Raw genomic sequence first — 19,448 nt, forward strand, 5'->3', positions numbered from 1 at the left:
AAAAAAAAAAAAAAAAAAAGAATTATGTAGCAAAATGTTGAGAACCCAAAGGGCAAGGCCTCTCCCTGTATCCTTCTTCTCAGGGAGGGGCATTTTTAAGTCTCCTCAAGGGTCCAAGCCAGAAGCCTGCGATCTTGTTGTCCTTGACTCTACCCTCTCACAGCCTCCAGCACCAGCCAGGTCCTACCGTTTTGCTCCTTGGCAAACCTATGAGTCCACCCTCCCACTTCTTCCGCCCCATGGGCGCTCTCTTCCTATCTGGCCTGAGTTGCTGCCACAGTTCCTGCCTGTCCTCCCTGCCTTCTGCCTCCAGCATGGCCCCAGTCCCCAATCTCCATAACTAACCCATGTGTTGACAGGCTCACCCCTCTCCAATCTGCCAGAGTAAACCTGTCAACACACGAGTTAGTAATGTCCCTCCCCTCCTTCAACATGCAAAGTCCTAAGTCCTTCACCGGGCACAGGAGGCCTTCATCACCTACCTCTCCTGAGGCTTCCACCTTCACCTGTGTCCTCCTCAGGCCCTACCTCACCTGCCCAGCAGCACTCAAAGTGGCCCCAGAGCCCTGTGTGTTCTCTGACCCTAGGAGTGTTTCTTCCTCTTGCTCTCTCTCTTCCCATGGCCATCTCCTTCCCGCCCTGCAGAGCTAGGCTTAAGCACTCTTCCTGGTCCCTCGTCTACATGACTTTCCCCCTTCTCCCTGACCCTGGGCATCTGGCACTTCCCTCCCAGCAACGATCCCACTGTCCCTATGCCTCACGAGACCCTGAGCTCCCTGCAGGCAGTATCCGCATGCTGCCCCCTGTTTATTCCCAGTGCCTGGTGCAAAAACCTAACCCATCATAGATGTTTCATTACTGTGTGTGGCCTGCCCATCTGAATGAAAGAAACCAAGGTGCAGCCGTAGATATCTGTCTGATCCCCAAGCACCTGTTCCTCTGCTTTGTGCAGCCTCTTGCACTACGCTTTGAAGGAAAGTGAGCAGATGTTGGACAAACAGGAGGTCCTCAGGGAAAAGAGCAAGAGCCCAACGAGAAAGCATGGTGCAGAAGGATCCTGGAAAGAACGTGGAGAGAAGTCTGAAGCATGGATTTTTGTTCATCCAAAGAACCTTTCCTGGGAAGCCATGGGGACTTGCGGACCAGTCACCGTGGTAGACCCTGGGTATAGGGCAGGAATGCCTGCATAGACCGTGCTGACCGTGTATCAGGTTTTCTCCTAAGAAACTGATGTCTGATGACTAAATCCTCACAGCGTCACATGCAGAAAATATGACCCCTGTGGCATGAATGAGGAAGCAGAGGCCCAAGCTGATGAGGTAACTTGCACCAGGTTCACAGCCAGGAAGAGCAGAGTCTGGATATGAATACACAGACGATTCCCCTGAGCATGCCACAGAGCTGTGGAAAATCCCAAGGATGAGGGACGTTTCGTTTCCTCTTTTAGAGGCTCATTAACATTCTTACTATTTGAAATGGAAATAGGGCTGTCTGACCCTAGACCCTGTGCCATGCCACCCCCTCGAGGCACCAAGTCCTCTGTCACCCAGTGGATCTACACTGGGGCGAGAGGGCTAGATAACAAATAGGCAACATGTGAGAATTTCAAGGAGGGGCAGGCGCCATAGAGGGGTCAAAGTTGTGGGTGGTGGGTTGGGGGGATGTGGTAGGAAAGTAACCACAGAGGGTACCCTCTGGATTCGGTGATCCTGGAAGATCTCTCTTTGAAGGAGACATTTGGACTGAACCCTGGATGGTGAGAAGGAACCGGCCACAGTGGAGCTCGGACAGGTGCTCCAGGATGGGGAACAGCAAGCGCAAATGCCAGGATCGACCCTGGAAGACTGACTTCTCTTAGGATTTTGTAAGTCAGCCTAGTTAGTGGAAGAAATTCCATGGCCGCCATGAGGGTTGCTGCTTTGCAGGACCTTCCTTAGCTTACCCGGGGAGAGGCGCTGGGAGAAGCCTCTTTGTGTGGCCCCTGGAGCCAGCAGGCCACTGGGGTGCCCCGGAGGAGGGTGATTTGGACCCTGGACGCCTCCTCACTGAGCTGAGCAAACTCACGTTTTGCTTGAAGCTGTGGTTCTCGGAGCATTCGGAGTCATCCTGCCAAATATCCGTGGCGTTCTCTATCGTCTGCCAAGTCCCCTGAGCCAAACAGTGTCTGTAGGCCCTTCCTGAGCTCTCTGAAAGTAAACAAAGCTCTGGAGGAAAGGTCAGAACGCACAGCCCGTTCCCCTGAGCATGCCACAGAGCTGTGGAAAATCCCAGGGAGAAGGGATTTTCACTTCCCCTTTTGGGGGCTCATTAACATCCTCAATGTTTATTTGGGATGGAAGGAAAAACATGGAAGCTTCTCAATTTTGTAACACACCATGGTCTGCTAATGTCTGCTGTGTTTACCCAAAGTCTCTGGAGTTCGAACAGCCTCTGGTGACTCAGAGATGTTATAAGCCCTCCAAGGTTCAGCACAGCTGGGAGACACCAGTCTGGGCTCCTGATGCTTGCTAGGTGGGGTATCTCTTCCTGAGGCTCATGCCATGAAGAAGAGAAAGTGGTGGGCACGTGGCTGACAGACTGGGACTGACACCAGATGCACCATCCATGCATGAGTGTGTCCTGGGCCTAGCTCTCCTAAACCTCTAAGCCTTCCTGCATTTTCTTTCTTTCTTTTTTTTTTTTTTGAGACGGAGTCTCCCTCTGTCTCCCAGGCTGGAGTACAGTGGTGCCATCTCAGCTCACAGCAAGCTCCGCCTCCCGGGTTCACGCCATTCTCCTGCCTCAGCCTCCCAAAGTGCTGGGATTACAGGCGTGAGCCACCATGCCCGGCCGCCTTCCTGCGTTTTCATCAGGAACTGGGGATAATAATTGCTACCAACTCTCCATGATTTGGGAAGGATTTGGGAAGAAATGAAAGGGTGTGTGAAAACGATGAGAAAAATCCCTGTGCCCAGACAGACTGCCATTGTGACTCAGTCACATCTGTCCCAGAAGACTTTCCCAGAAGGTCCTCTCACCTGGAGGATTAGAGGCTAGGCTTGCAAACGAGAACAAAATCTGCTGGTCCTTCCTAGTCCTGGCCCTGCACATCATGGGCCAACAGTAACCATCTGCTGAATTTAATGAATGGACAGCCACAGGGTACAACTCCCTGCTCCCCTGACACCTTTGGCAGGTAGGCTGTCTAACTGACATCTCAAACAACACACTCCAAACCAAACTCTTTTTCTTCTTTTCAAAATCTGCTCCACCCACCTATTTTACCACCTCAGTGGATGGCAAACCCATCCTTCCAGTCCCCTGGCCCTAAACCTCAGAGTCACCCTCCCCTTCTGTCTCTCATAGCCCTCCTCAGGTCCTCTAGCTAATCTGTCATCCCTGCCTTCTTCTGTACATGGAATCTGACTGCCACTTTCACTTCCTGCTTTCATCCCCCCGTGGAACTATCATCTCTCACTGGGAGGTGGGACTCCTCTGACAGTCCTGCCCCTCGCATCTGTGGGCAACCCAGCAGTCAGAGCAAGTTGAATAAAATACCAGCCACATAGGCCGGGTGCGGTGGCTCACGCCTGTAACCCTAGCAATTTGGGAGGCCAACGTGGGTGGATCACCTGAGGTCAGGAGTTCAAGACCAGCCTGCCTAGTGTGGTGAAACCCCATCTCTACTAAAAATACAAAAAAAAAAAAATTAGCCGAGCGTGGTGGCACATGCCTGTAATCCCAGCTACTCGGGTGGCTGAGGCAGGAGAATCACTTGAACCCCGGTGGCAGAGGTTACAGTGAGCTGAGATCATGCCGCTGCACTCTAGCCCAGGTGACAGAGGGAGACTCTGTCTCAACAAAAAAAAAAAAAAAAAAAAAAAAAAATCAGCCACATCATGTCACACTTCTCTCCAGATCTTCCAAGGGCTTTCTGAGAAAAACTCTTCCGGCCTTTCACAAAGCCCCCTAAGACCTGGCCCGTAACTCTCTGCCATAACCTGTTGCTTCTCTCCCCTCTTCACCACAGCCAAGTCTGCCTTCTTCTCTTCATGTAACAGGCCAGCCATGGTCCCCGCCTAGAGCCATTGACCTGCTGTCTCCTTCCAGCCTGAACACCCTACCTCTAAAACCTTTACCTTCTTTACATCTTCACCAAAATGTCACCTTGCCATCGAAGACTTCCTTAACTATCCAGTTTACAGTTGCGACACATCACCCCACTCCAACCTTCCCATCCCTTCCCCATCTTGTTTAACACAGATCACATTCAAACATCATCTGCACTTATTTATGATGCTTGTTGATAACTATCTGTCTCTCCTGCGAGAATGTGAGCCCCACAAGGAGATCTTACTTGGTTTTTGTCACTAATATATCCCAAGCACTTAAAAATAATGCATGGCATACAACAGATGCTTAATACATATTAGTTGAATGAGTGAATGGCAAGAATGTCTCTTGACACTTGCATTGTCTGTGCTAGCCATAATGCTTTGTGCTGGGAACGCAAACATATGAAGAGGGCTCAGCTCTGGCTGGGGGAGTGCAAAGAAAAATCGCTGTAAACGATTATAAATGCTAAGACAGAAGACTGCGCAGGTATAGAAAAGGCCTCAGAGGCCGGGCGCGGTGGCTCACGCCTGTATTTCCAGCACTTCGGGAGGCCAAGGCAGGAGGATCATGAGGTCCGGAGTTTGAGACCAGCCTGGCCAACACAGTGAAACCCTGTCTCTATTAAAAATACACAGATTAGCTGGGTATGGTGGTGCACACCTGTAATCCCAGCTACTTGGGAGGCTGAGGCAGGAGAACTGTTTGAACCCAGGAGGCAGAGGTTGCAGTGAGTCAAGATTGGTGCACTCAGCCTGGGCAACAGAGCAAGACTCCGTCTCAAAAAAAAAAAAAAAAAAAAAAAAGAGGCCACAGAGAGGAGAGGTCTGTAGTTGAGGCGTGAGGTCTGAAAAACCTTCTAGAAGGAGGAAAGGACTGAGCTGAGAATTGCAAGGGGCTTTATAGGCAGAGGAGCATGGCCAGAGCCTGTGAGGAGGCCTCCTGGGCAGGTGTGCAAGCCAAGGTACTGAGTGGCAAGAGCTGGACCAGGTGCAGAGCCTGGGAGTTGCTCAATGGACTGAAGTGCAGAGAACCCTGAACGTGGGGGAGAGTGCTAACGAGGTCGGCAGGGCCAGGCAACAGGAGGTCTTGCATGCCTTTTGTAGGGGTCGTGATGGCAGGGAGACAGAATGTGAATGATATTTTAGAAAGCTTTTCCAAAGGTGCCTAGAGGGGCCAGATCTGAGGCAGGGACTCGTGAGGAGGCCATGGAAAAGCAGCAGAGGGTGCTGGTGAGCCCACAGCAGTGAGGGATGGAGGCGAGGAGGAGCCAGAGGACCTGGCTACCCACTGGTTGAGATGTGGGCTTGGGTGGGGCCAGGTGGACCCTGAGACCATTCCTTAGATGGGGAAGAGACGGGGAGAAGGAGGAGGAGAAGGAAGAGGAATTTGTTTTCCTCTCCTCCATTTTCTACTCCTTTCTGTCCCTCAGTTTCTACTCCAATTGATGACAAGTCTTGAGCATTCCACCTCCAACACTTTTCTTTAATCTTTCTCCTTCTCTCCACCCTCTTACCCTTGCCCGAATCCAGACCCTTAGCATGACGTTTTCTGGGACACTATAGTAGTCTCCCCACTCTCCTCCCTGGTTCCTCCATTTCTCGGTCCAATAGCTACATGCTCTCAACGTCATTCTCCCAGACTACAACTTGAGCTCCATTTTTATGCCTTAACACCTTCTGGGGCTCCACATAATCCTCCTCTACAGAAGAGTTTGAAACCCTAGTGACTAACACCCAGTTTCCTTCCTCATCAGCCCCCAGCCTCAGTCGTCAGTTACAGCCTCTGTTTGCCATCAGGCACTCAGTGGCGCAATCTCGTCTCACTGCAAGCTCCGCCTCCCGGGTTCACACCATTCTCCTGCCTCAGCCTCCGGAGTAGCTGGGACTACAGGCCAGGCGCTCCCTCTTCTGATACGACCATGCTCATTTCTCTCTCCCATCTCACAAGGACTCTCTCCTCCACTCTGTGCATTTGCACATGTGCTTCTCTGCGCCCTTCCATGGTCTCCACATTCTCTTTTCGCTGCAGAGATCCATTTGGATTCTAAAGATTTAGTGCACAGAATGGCAGGTGGAAGAGTAACTTCCCACCTTTTGCAAATCACACTGCCTTCACATTCCAGAGGCCCACAACCTATTTTTTTTTTTTAAAGAGCCTTTAATTTAACTTCTTTGTAAGTGTGGCTTTTTGAACACTTCATTTTCTCTTACAGTGGGATGGATCTGTGTTTTTAGCTCTTGGAAAGGGACAGGTAGACAGTGAGCAGAGAAGTGGGGATCGGCTCCACGGGCTACTGAGGAGTCTGGGTGTTTGGGGCCTCAAGACTTGAAGGAGGCTGGGCGCGGTGGCTCAAGCCTGTAATCCCAGCACTTTGGGAGGCCGAGATGGGCGGATCATGGTCAGGAGATCGAGACCATCCTGGCTAACACGGTGAAAACCCGTCTCTACTAAATACAAAAAACTAGCTGGGCGAGGTGGCGGGCATCTGTAGTCCCAGCTACTCAGAGGCTGATATGGAAGGATAGCTTGAACCTGGGGGCCGAGCTTGCAGTGAGCCGAGATAGGGCCACTGCACTCCAGCCTGGGTGACAGAGCGAGACTCCGTCTCAAAAAAAAAAAAAAAAAAAGACTTGAAGGAATCCAAGGGGTTCCTTCCTAGACTCAGCTTCAGCTCCCACGGACCGAGCACCAAGCGGCGGCTCTGCGGCGCACCCTGTGAGTGCCTTCTCATTTACTCCTCAGAGTCACCTTCAGAATTAGCAAGTCTCCTTCCTTTCATAGATGAGGAAGCGGAAGCTCAGAGGGCTGTGGGAATTTGCCCAAGGTCTCCAAAGTGTAAAATAGAGGGACTGGGTCCGACCTCGGGGCTCCTGACTCCACACCCAGTGCTCTTTCCCCTCACTCAGCTGTTCCCAGGGGAACTGTGCCTGAGTCATTCAGAGCCCTCCGATCCAGCGAGTTGTCTCTTCCACCCTCCCTAAAATCTCACATTCTCATGCTTCTTGGGCTGATTCCAACTGGATTTCATCAGAGAACACTTCCATAAAATAGGTCACTAACTCTCCCACCCAGAAATGTATCTTCCTTCTAAACACACTCTCTCTGCTCCAGAGGCTCAAAACATTGAAACCAAAGTTGCAGGATGGGATGATTAATGGGGCTGAAATTAAATACGAAAGGCTATCATCTCACCCTCTCAGAAGCTGGTTCTCACCTTGTTTTGCCTGGAGCTTTGTAACCACTTATGTTTCCTGAGAACAGTTTTAGTTGTCCTTATATTTGCCGGTGGTCTGTGGTCAAAGGCAACGGGAATCTAACCAGTAATCACCTCCCTCCTCTTCCAGAATAAAGTAACGAAGAGGTCGCGCTTCTGGGGCTGGTAGGGATGGGATATTATCCGGGGTATCTAAGTCATGTTTATTTCCTTGAAACAGGATCAGAGCAAGCTAAGTGGTTAAATTCTCCATCCAAGTCCCATGGGAGTTAAAAGCACTAACGCATTGGCACCTCCTTTCGATGTGAATGCAAAGGGTACTTTGAAAATCCTTCCTCCCCATCTAGCAAGTCAAAAATTGTGTGGAGGTCAGCATCCCAATCTTTCTTCCTCACCTGTTTCTCCTCTCCATGACAGTGGCCATTCGTATCCCCACTGCAGCCAAATTTAGTGGCTGCTGGATCTGTACTCTAGAAGCTTTGAAGTAGGAGAGCTACTTGTTTGTAAGAGCTAAAAATCAAAACAATTGAACTCACGGACATAGAGAGTAGAAGGGTGGTTGCCAGAGGTTGGGAAGGGTAGTGAGCGGCCGGGAGGGATAATGGGTGCAAAAAATAGAAAGAATGAATAAGACCTACTATTTGATAGCACAACTGGTTACAATCGTCAATAATAACTTAATTGGCCAGGCACGGTGCTCATGCCTGTAATCCCAGCAATTTGGGAGGCCGAGGCGGGCGGATCACCTGAGGTCAGGAGATTGAGACCAGCCTGGCTAACACGGTCAAATCCCATCTCTACTAAAAATACAAAAAAATTAGCTGAGTGCAGGTACCTGTAGTCCCAGCTACTCGGGAGGGTGAGGCAGGAGAATTGCTTGAACCTGGGAGGCGAAGGTTGCAGTGAGCTGAGATTGTGCCACTGCACTCCAGCCTGGGCAACAGAGCGAGACTCCATCTCAAAAAATATATATACAATAATAATAATAACTGAATCGTACATTTTAAAATAACTTAAGGAGTGTAATTGGATTGTTTGTAACTGAAAAGATAAATGCTTGAGGAGATGGATACCCCATTCTCCATGCCTGTTCACATTGCATGCCTGTAACAAAACATCTCATGTACCCCACAAATATATACGCCTACTATGTAACCACAAAAATAAATATATACATACATATATACATACATACATAAAAATAAATGGAACATCCAGGAATAGAAGAATTACAGAAGAGGAGAAGGAAGATGTATTCCTGAGAGCTTAGACGGGGACTGTTTGTGGGGAAAGAGGACTTGAGGAAAGCACTTGGTTGGGGAAAATTGATAAAAATAAGACTTATTACCTTCACTCCACCAAGGTAAGTATGAAGGGCAGGGTACAGAGATATTTCCAGGAGAAGAATGAGGCCAACATACATACTGATCAAACGTCCCGTTACAAAATATGCCTATAGAGAGAAGAAGGGTCTGATGACCATCGGTGTTTCAGCCCAGGGATGCCCTGATGGAGGCAGAGGCACCATGGGAGCCCACCTTCCTGGCACTGGAAGCTGTTGTAACCTGTGCAGAAACCAGCATGGGTAGCCCACTCTCTAGATGAGTCAAGGATGGGGAATGATTTGGGGACCACAGGAATGCTGAATGCAGCCCCAAACAACGTGCATTTGTCTGCCCAGCTTGACTTCTGGTCAATTATGTCAATGTACACATGATACCGATTGTACTTTATTTGACATGAACTAAACTTTCACAGAAACTTGGGGACAGGAGGACACCTGGAGGCTCAGCCGGGCCCTTATGTTCCACAATCAGTTAAATAATCATCAACCGTTCACCAGTTAGATCCCAGGATACATTTACTCTGTGAATGTGCAAAAAGACCAGCAGAATAAGGGGATCTACACACTCAAGGTCCTTGGTCACACATGTCTAATACAAGTACTGTATAGTCATATCTCTCCATTGGAGCACTAATTCAATGATCATTATGAGATATTTGGACCATCTCAGGGGATGATTTACCCTGGTGTTTGGCAACGGGAAGCAACAATCTTAAAACTCTGCATTATGGGCCTCCCGGAATCAAACAGAAGTATTTCAGACTAGGTCCCAAACTTCTAATATTGCAAGCTCCTGACATCCCGGAAGCAGAGCACCATTCCCCACCATCTGCTGCTCCCTATTAGGCTAAAATGGCCAGGTTTCCAGATCATGAGGTCAGGGGATCAAGACCATCCTGGCCAACATGGTGAAACCCCATCTCTACTAAAAATACAAAAATTAGCTGGGCATGGTGGCGTGTGCCTGTAATTCCAGCTACTCGTCAGGCTGAGGCAGGAGAATCACTTGAACCAGGGAGTCAGAGGTTGCAGCGAGCTGAGATCATGCCACCGCACTCCAGCTGGGTGACAGAGCAATACTCCATCTCAAAAAAAGAAAAAAAGGCCAGGTTCCTGGCATTGAAAACCTAGAAACACCATGGTGTTACGAGCTTGCTTGGGACACTGTGTCAACCTGGCTGCCAGGTGTCAGCACCCGGTAAGGCAGTGCTCACCTGAGCTGTGCATGGCATGGCTCTGGATGAAGACCTGCCTTACCTTGACCTCAGAAAGCAGTGTTCTCCAAAATGAGAGGTGGTTCCTGCAGCTGACCTCAAGGCTTGACCACAACCTGCCTGGACCCATGAGGTCTTCAGAGGGAGCTGACAAGGGCTTGAAGCCTGGGACTGCCTTTGGGTGAAGAAAGAAAGGGAGAGTTCACAGTGTCCTGTCAATCTCAAGGCCTCTGAATTAAATGATCTGAAAGAAGCCAGAGCTGGGGATTGTCCTCAGTGGGCTCAGAGGCAATGGGCCAAGATACTTTCTTCTTTTTTTCTTTTGGAGATGGGCATGGTGCACATCGCTGCACCCAAAGAGTCAGCCTGCAGACAACTATTACGTATTTGCTAGAATGTTCTGAACTTAGTGTCACCTTGGAGAAGAGAAATGTTACTATTCAGATTTAGTTAACGCCCTGGGAGATGGGGCACCCCCCAACCCCCATTCCTTTAACAGATTCCCAGGCTAATATACGGCAGCTAATCATGTCATGTGATCAGGTGATGAATGTGCCATGGCAGATGGCTTTTATCAAAGATGGTCACATCCACATACATCTGGTTTCATATGTTTCATTACAATGGGGCATGCGGTCTGTGTTTCTGCTCCTTTAGCCTGAGCAGAGCTTTGTAGCTGTCTGACCAGTTGAACATGGCCAAAGTGATCTTGTATGACTTTCAAGGGCAAGGCATGAAAGGCAATCTGGCCTTTGGTTAGGCAGGCCCTTAAGACCCCACCATCATGCTGTATGGAAGCCCTGGTCAAGTGTAGAGGCCGTGGGAGTCTTCCAGCTAAACTCCAGACATTACAGAGCAGAAACAAGCCATCCCCAGTGTGCCCTGTCTGAATTCCTCACCCACAGAAACGATGAGAGGTAATAAATGACTGGTTCCTGTTTTGAACCACTAAGCTTTGGGACAATTTGTTACACAGCCACGGATAACTAATACACATGCTTACCAGAAGGTTCCTTGAGTAAGTCTCTCAGGCACGCCTGTTTGTACTGAGCCCACTTCCGAGTCGTTTCCTCAAGGAGGGATCCTGTAGCCTGAGCAAACAAAAACATGGTCACCCCCAGTGACCAAGTACAGATGTGGCCTTGTTGTCACTTCACACCATGATTCTCCAACCTTCCCACGGAAGTGCCCACAATGGCCCACAGCAAAGAAACAGCCTTTCTTCGGCATCTTATATTCTATCTTAAGAGTACATACACATTTTACATTCACTCCATAATCTAATCATATTGGCTTTAAAACAAATATGAAAACAATTTAAAAACCTTTAAGTGACGTTGACGTTTCAAGAGTACACAATATTCTCATCCTAAACTTTTGCATCCTCCCACATGAATAGTTGCACGCTAAGACTATGTAGATCCCAAAGAGAGACGCATCACACTAAGACGCAACAATGTGACAGAAGGGCCAGATAATTGCTGGAACCTGCATCACCCAGGTATCTGCAGGTCCAAAGTCAAAGGTTCTGAGTAGACAGATTCTCTGCTCTGGAGGTGACCATGATTTTTTCTGCTCAGATTATAGGATCTTTTCTTTTCTTTTTCTTTTTTTTTTTAGACAGAGTCTCAATCTGTCACCAGGCTGGAGTGCAGTGGCGTGATCTTGACTCACTGCAACCTCTGCCCCCCTGGGTTCAAGCGATTCTCCTGCCTCAGCCTCCCCGAGTAGTTGGGACTACAGGTGCACACCACCATGCTCAGCTAATTTTTTTCGTATTTTTAGTAGAGATGGGGTTTCACCATGTAGGCCAGGATGGGCTCGATCTCCTGACCTTGTGATCTGCCCACCTCAGACTCCCAAAGTGCTAGGATTACAGGCGTGAGCCACCGCGCCTGGCCCATATCTATTCTTGAGAAGTCAATTCGGAAGTGGGTTCAGTACAAAGAGAAGTGTCTGAGAGACTTACTCAAGCTACTGAGGACTTGGGATTTTTTTTCCTTTCTAACATTGACTATTTCATACCATTGAACGTTGGAAATACAGCACGTTTTGGGCTTTCCAGATGACTGGGCTGTGTAACAGCTTCTACTTGTGTACCTGGACCACTTCTTTTTATTTTACTTTTATTTATTTACTTTTTTGAGGCAGGGTCTCCTCACTCTGTTGCCCAGGCTGGAGTGTGATAGGACAATCTCGGCTCACTGCAACCCCTGCCTCCCAGGCTCAAGTGATCCTTGCATCTCAGCATCCTGAGTAGCTGGGACTACAGGCACACGCCACCATGCTTGGCTAATTTTTGTTGTTGTTGTTGTTGTTTAGATGGAGTCTCCCTCTGTCGCCCAGGCTGGAGTGCAGTGGCATGATCTCGGCTCACTACAACCTCCACCTCCTGGGTTCAAGGGATTCTTCTGCCTCACCTCCTGAGTAGGTGAAATTACAGGCATGCACCACCACACTCGGCTAATTTTTGTATTTTTAGTAGAGACAGGGTTTCGCCATGTTGGTCAGGCTGGTCTTGAACTCCTGACCTTGTGATCTGCCCTCCTCGGCCTCCCAAAGTGCTGGGATTACAGGCGTGAGCCGCCACGCCCGGCCCTAATTTTTGTATTTTTTGTAGAGACAGGATTTTGTTACATTTCCCAGGCTGGTCTCAAATTCCTGGGCTCAAATGATCCTCCTGCCTTGGCCTCTCAAAGGCCACCATGCCTGGCCTTCCTTTGATTTTAAAAAGGACTTTCTCTTCTGTTGTTCATCAGGCACGTATTGTGGGCCAGGCCTTGTGTTAAGGAGGAATTAGGATACAGAGATGAGGGAGACACAGCCCCTGCCCTAAAAAGGACTTAGAATCTGCTCCAGAGATGGCAGCTATATAACTGGCTGGCATGCAAGGCCAAGGGCATTCTGGTCTGTCATCCTTGGCTTCCCTACGAGCTTCTGCCCTGCGTGGCTCAGTTCTCTCTGTTACAAACCTGAAACCAGGAGTCGTCTACGGCAATTTCCTTTCCCTTGTCCAGGTTCCATCGACCCCACCTTCTTAACGTCTCTCCTATCCAACCCTGTCTTTCCTTTCCTCCTCTGGCCTGGGGCCACCATCCACCCTCCACACTGCTCCACAGTGACAGGAGAACAGGACAGAGCTGAGCACAGGGCTCTCCTGCCTACAGTCTTTCACTTAAGGTCTGTGGCCTCGGGATTTAGCCTCCCAGCCATCCTTGTCCCAAGTCTTGCTCCTTCATGACTTCTCATCCTTGCACTTCCCACTGGTGCTCGCTTCTGCCCTCATTTTCACCTGATGAACTCCTATTCATCCTTCAAAGCCCAACTCAAGACCAGAGACCCTTGGCCATACTTAACCACCTGTCTCCCTGAGTCTTGAGCTTGTCACCCTTCCCCTGCATGACCGATCCCTATGGCCCATCACACCGCAGTGTCATTGGTGGGCCACTTATCCATCTTCCTCCCTACTGCATAAGCTCCTTGAGGACTGAGATGTGCCTTTCAGCTCTGAATACAAGCCCCCAGCACAGGGCGGGAGTTAATGCTCTTGCTGTCTATTTTCAGAGGCTCAGTTGTGGGATGGAGGATGAGGAAGGGTTCAATAAATGATCTGGGCTAAGATCACCCAGTTAATCAGTTGGCTTTAAGGTTTTCTCTCTTCTCACAAGGGACAACAAGCTCAAATGCTTTCTAGGGCCATGTAGACTTAGGGTTATCCCAAAAGAATGAGGTAGGACTGGTATACCAGTAGGGAGTGCAGCAACAATCACACAACCAACTTTTTGAAGAAGAGCTAGTGTGGTCATTAGACCAGCAGTTCCCAGACTTATTGACTCAGTAATTTTTCCACAGCACTTCTAGGCCAAAAGATATATCTAAAACCCCACTCATTAAGTAAGTCAGTCCAAACAACTTAATAAATATTTATGCCTTAACAGCTTAGTGCCTGCTGTGCATTGCACAACTTCTCAAGCTTTAGGATCAGATCGGATGCCACCACCTTTATTTCCTGTTCCACACTGATTTTTGTGCCCTACTTGCTTTTTAATCACAGGACCTGTGGAAAACCCAGCTTTGCAAAGAAACAACATCATCAAAAGGGAGGAGGTGAGATCTAACATTAACACCACGAATACCTTGAGCTAGTAGTTTGCACGGTGTCTGGAAAATGCTACATATCACTGTACTTCCCTTGAAAAATTAAAGTATCTCATAGCACCCCTGTGAGTTCACAGTGGTGTGCTCGGGTATATAAGCACACAGTTTGAGAACCATGCAATTATCCAATAAGTAATAATAATGGTACAATAATTGGCATTTATCCCTTGATTTCAGTTTCCTATGAGTTTGGAATCTCTATTAATATATCTCTCTGAGTTATGGCCCAAGAGGAAGCATGTAAGTTATTAACATATTGTTTAAAGACGTAAACATCTTTAATGGCACCGTAACTGACTCTAAATCATTTTTACAAATTCAGCAGATGAGTTGCCAACCAAATAATAAGCCTCTAGAATCCTTCAAGTCATCAATGTAAGATCCACTGGGGGACACAGTACTATTTATGGCCCCAGGGACCTCCCCGGGACCTGATTAAGGAAGTGACAATAAAATCAGTCTCTGGAGTAATGTTCCCCTATCCTCCATCCTTTGCCATGGCCAATGGCCATAACCAAAAGCAGAAAAACGAACTAAAACTAAAAAGTACTGAATTTTGTCAGTCTAGGGGAGCTGGACAAACTCAGACTGTCTTCCCAGTCCTTGCCCTAAAGACATAAAAAACACAAGAGGTACATCCAAGTTCAATCACAGCCAGATTCCCAAAGTCATGAGGAAAGAAGATATACAGGTGATTTTTTTTCCAACTGGAAAAGTCCAGCTTGACCTTGATTTCTCTTCCCTTGCATAGGCAACCAGCATCAGCAACGAACTTGGCCATAAGGGATTAAGGAAAAGGAAAGAGAAATCCTTGTACTGACTCTCTTTAAATAAATCTGTTTTTCTTTGTTAGAGAACGAATACACTTCACTGTAGATGAAATAGAAGTCACAGCTATGCAAAAAGGGGAGAAGGTGGAATTATCATCTCATTACTCAGAAATTACCATCTACTTCCAGATTCTTCTCTCTATACCCTTTCATTGTCTTTCTTTTCTTTTGTATTGTAACTTCAAAGGGAATAATATTGTTTCAAAGCCTTTTATGTTTCATTAGAAGACCCATATTGTGAATATATTTCCATTTCAATAAATAATAAATGAAGTAAAGCATCCTTTTAACAGCTACATAATATTCTATAAAAAAAGTGATATAATTTAGTTTTTAAATCCTCTAGCATTGAATGTCTATGTTGTTTTAAGATGTTTGCTGATATAAATGATGCTGTAATTAAAATCCTCATAGTTGAACATTTGAGAGTACATCTTTATTTTCTTAGAAATTCTTTGAATTTGAATTTCTGGGTCACAGAATACACATAGTTTTAAAGGTTTTTGATTGTCAAACCGTCTACCCTCGCCAAAAAAAAAAAAAAAATTAAAAATTTTAAATATGCACCATTTTACCCTCCTGCCATCCATGTATAAAAGGGCCACAATGTACTTCTCAAAAATCCTTAGATAGTTTATGTTTTCCATGCCAAAGCAAATGCTAAGTAAATGAGTGTGGGAGAGGGTGGTGTGGGGATAACACTACTTCCCTGCTTGAATTTAGAAACTAAACCATCCCTGAGAATTTCTCATTAAGTGAATTTTTTGAAGACTTCCTGCCAGAACACACACCACAGTCATTTATATTCCACGCAGGGAAAGAGGCTATGGGCAGAATTCATCATCAAAGTCTTCCCAAAGCCTTGTAATATAAACATCTAGAAAAGGAATACGGGGTTAAGATGGAGAACCAAGAGTAAGGCCATCAGAATTACAGACACACCCAGAGGACAGACAGCCAGAAAGGCTCTGAAAACGCAGACTGGGTGGCAGAGAGTGGAAGCAGACGCTGCCAGCAGGCATGTTGCTGATTATAAAAATACCAGAGTGAAAGGGCCAAGGTGTGGCTTTCTCAGCCTGGTAAGCCGGCCTGAGGCTCTGCAGATTCTGCTGTTCTAACATAAATATTCATACATCAACTCCCAAGAACGCTACAGAAGAAAAAACACAGGGCTTCAAACACCCCGGGTAGGCACAGCGGCTCCAGTGCTTAGGAGCTACAGCATCGAAGGCAAGCATTTAACTCCTCTGAAGCTTAGTTTGCCCATCTGTAAAAGGGGCTCAGTAATAACACGCTTCTCAGAGGATTGAGAAGATGTTGAGGATTAAGTAAGATGAGGTGTGAGGAAGCATGTTATGATAATATCCCAAGTGCTGTCTCAGGGCTTGGCATGTGGTCGGCCATTGTTCACATTTGTGAACAAAACTACATGATAAGCTGGGTGCGCTCACTCAGTGTTGATATGAGATATCCAGAGAATGGAAGCAAGGACGAAGGTTCTGAATCAAGTCTCCCACCACTGGCCCCACCACTAACAGACTGAAGTCCTGGGACCAGAGGCAGGCCAGCGCCACCTGCCTTAAGGATGTTCTGGTCACCAGGGGAGAGTGACCATTCTTGCCATGATGGCAAGAATTCCATGAAACCATTCACTGGGCTCACATTTACAATCCATGAGGGCTTGAAGGCAGCCTCTGGGGGACCCTGGATGTAGGAAATCTGGCAGGGCTTATCTGCGTCTGTAGCCCCAGGCTTGCAGCAAAGAAAACCTGGGGTGAACCCTCATGAGACCTAGTGCCACAGCCTGCCCTACATGGGGGCTGCAGGGGTTTAGAATTCCAAGACCATGAACAGGGACTCACCCTGCCCACGGAACAAAGGAGGAAGACAGCCATTCCTTTTTTTTTTAGACAGATCCTCACTCTACTGCCCTGGCTGGAGTGCAATGGTGTGATCTTGGCTCACTGCAACCTCCGCCTCCTGGTTCAAGTAATTCTTCCGCCTCAGCCTCCTGAGTAGCTAACATGACAGGCACGTACCACCACGCCCAGCTAATTTTTGCATTTTTTAGTAGAGATGGGGTTTCACCATGTTGGCCAGGCTGGACTTGAACTCCTGACCTCATGATCTGCCTGCCTCGGCCTCCCAAAGTGCTGGGGTCACAGGCGTGAGCTACTGTGCCCAGCCTGAGCCATTCCTTAGGCCACTTTCTTTACTCAGATGAGTGGAACTGGGGATCCTTCCCATCATCCTTTTATACTGCCCATAGCCTGGTATCCAAATGGAAACTTGGAAAGAGGACGAAGGTCTAATCTTCTTGGATAGAATAAAGCAAGCTACCAGCATGCCCAACTACAGAGGATAGTTAAATACATTACAACAAATCCTTTAAAGCCCTTAAGTATCATTCCACGGAACTACATCTACTGACATGGAAGAATGTTGCTCAACTTCTCCGAGACTCAGTTTACTCATCTGTAAAAGGGGATTAACAAGAGAACCTCCAACTACAGGGTTGCTGAGAACACAGAAGGAGATAATGAGGAATAGAAGGCACCTGGCACTCAACCCAGTGCAGCGCAAGTGCTCCATAATAATGTCAGTTGTGTTATTAGTGTATTTTGTTATGAAGAAAGCAGATTACAAAATAATATTTACAGTATGTGCCTGTTTTTTTTTTTTTTAAAAAAAAAGAAAAAAGAAAAAACTGTATGGAGGCCTGGTATGGCAGCTTACGCGTGTAATCTCAGCACTTTGGGAGGCCGAGGCGGGTAGATCACTTGAGGTCAGGAGTTCGAGACCAGCCTGGCCAACCCTGTCTCTACTAAAATACAAAAATTAGCCAGGTGGTGATGGGTGACTGTAATCCCAGCTACTTGGGAGGCTGAGGCAGGAAAATCACTTGAACCTGGGAGGCGGAGGTTGCAGTGAGTCAAGATTGCACCACTGCACTCCAGCCTGGGCAACAGAGAGAGACCCCATCTCAAAAAAAAACAAAAAAACAAAAAACTGTATGTAAACGATGGTAGAAAAATGTCTGGAAGGATAAGCCCTCAAATGTGAATGAGGGTGATTTCTAGCTGTTGGAAGTAGAGTGATTTCTAGTTTTCATTTCACTTCTTTGAATTGTATTTTAAAAAAAAACAATTAGCATTCTATATTTTTGTAATGGAAAGGAAAAAGGAAACAGAAGGGAAAGGAAACGGAAGAGATAGGAAAGGAAAGGAAAGAAAGGAAAGGAAAGGAAAGGAAAAAGAAAAATGGATTTGCTCAACCTAAATACTCAAACCTGGGAGAATACTGAAGGCAAACAGAAGGATATATACGGCAATTGTAAATGCTATTTGCAGAATTCACATTGACGCGGGGAAATGCTTACAATATGATGCGGGGTCTGGGGGAGACCAGGATACAATGTGTTTTATACTTCCTAATACCAGCCGTTGTAAAAAAAAAAAAAAAAAAAAAAAAAAAAAACGCATAGAGAAAATATTTGAGGACAATATGCCAAATATGAACAGTGATTTTGAATGCTAGGATTATGGTGGCTCATTACATTCTTAATACTGTTTTCTCTTTTCCAGATTGCTTACATGAGGCCTAAATTGCTTCTTTAAAAAAAAAAATCAGGAAACACCCATAACTGATAATAATAATAACAATAATAATGAACTGCTCTTACTTGCTTGATGGAAACCAGCAGGACCAGGGTGAGGAAGGGCCTCCCAGGGGCCCAGAGAGAGCACTTCCTGTGGAAGGAGAGAGGACTGGTCCCCCAGGGAGCAGGGATGCCCATGGGCAGCTCAGGGACGCCAGGCAGGAGTCCCGCGCTTCCTCTCCCAGGCCCTGCCCTGCTTGATCCCAGCGTCATCTTCCTCGTGCACCTTCACAAGTGAGGGTCCATCTCTCTAGCAGTCCAAGATGCACCGCAGGCCGTCTCCTCTTGTGTTCCTCCCGGTCCAGAGAGGAAATGTTTGCACCAATCCTCTCCACGCCGGGCCGAGAGTGTCTGAGGCTGTCGAGAGCAATCTACAAAGTCTTCCGAGTTCCTCCTCAGCCCTGGCTCATCCCCCGCCCCTACCCCCGCAAAAGCAGGGAGATTTTTCCCAGACCTTCCCTAAGTCAGCTGTGCTTTCTGGGACTTCCTCGACAGGCCAAGGAGAAAGAACAAGGCGGTCAGCGGGCTCCACCCTGAAGGTTCTGCTCAACGCACAAGGCTGGACTGAGACAGGCTGGGGTCCGAGCTGCAGAGGAATGGCTGGCAGAAGGCGATGGGCCTCGAGCCAGTTTAGAGGCAGGTGTCTTTTTGAGGCGGGGTATTTCTTTCTAAAGCATTAAGCTTGTCCAGGCTGGGCTGAGACTAACCACAAAGGCAGAATCTCCTTGGGTCCTGTTTATGCAGAGACTGTAGGAGAGATGGTTGCTCAGCTTAGGAGAGAACAGCTCCCAACCCAGGCCGTGAAGCAAAAACCCAATCAGCGGCTTAGGTTATGTCTGCACAATAGCAAAACGATGTGTTGAAAAGCCCAACATTCACTCGTCTTGAATGCCTACTTGTTCTAAGCACACGTGGCTCAGCCCACCTGACAGAC

At 47.6% G+C, this 19,448-nt stretch overlaps 1 protein-coding gene across 1 annotated transcript in view; it reads right to left on the bottom strand.

Annotated features, from left to right (window-relative positions):
* Positions 1-19,240, bottom strand: part of GLP2R (glucagon-like peptide 2 receptor) — a 69,049-nt gene extending 49,809 nt beyond the window's left edge. The window contains exons 1-4 of the mRNA XM_011933269.1: positions 18,539-19,240; positions 10,872-10,959; positions 8,658-8,762; positions 2,065-2,186 (exon numbers count right to left, since the gene is read on the bottom strand). Of these exons, the coding sequence (XP_011788659.1) occupies positions 2,065-2,186; positions 8,658-8,762; positions 10,872-10,959; positions 18,539-18,727 (504 nt within the window). The 5' untranslated portion in view covers positions 18,728-19,240. The remainder of the gene's footprint in view (positions 1-2,064; positions 2,187-8,657; positions 8,763-10,871; positions 10,960-18,538) is intronic.
* Between the last annotated feature and the right edge of the window lie 208 nt (positions 19,241-19,448).

This window comes from Colobus angolensis, unplaced genomic scaffold, assembly GCF_000951035.1.
Source record: "Colobus angolensis palliatus isolate OR3802 unplaced genomic scaffold, Cang.pa_1.0 Scaffold125, whole genome shotgun sequence".
Taxonomy (NCBI): domain Eukaryota; kingdom Metazoa; phylum Chordata; class Mammalia; order Primates; family Cercopithecidae; genus Colobus; species Colobus angolensis.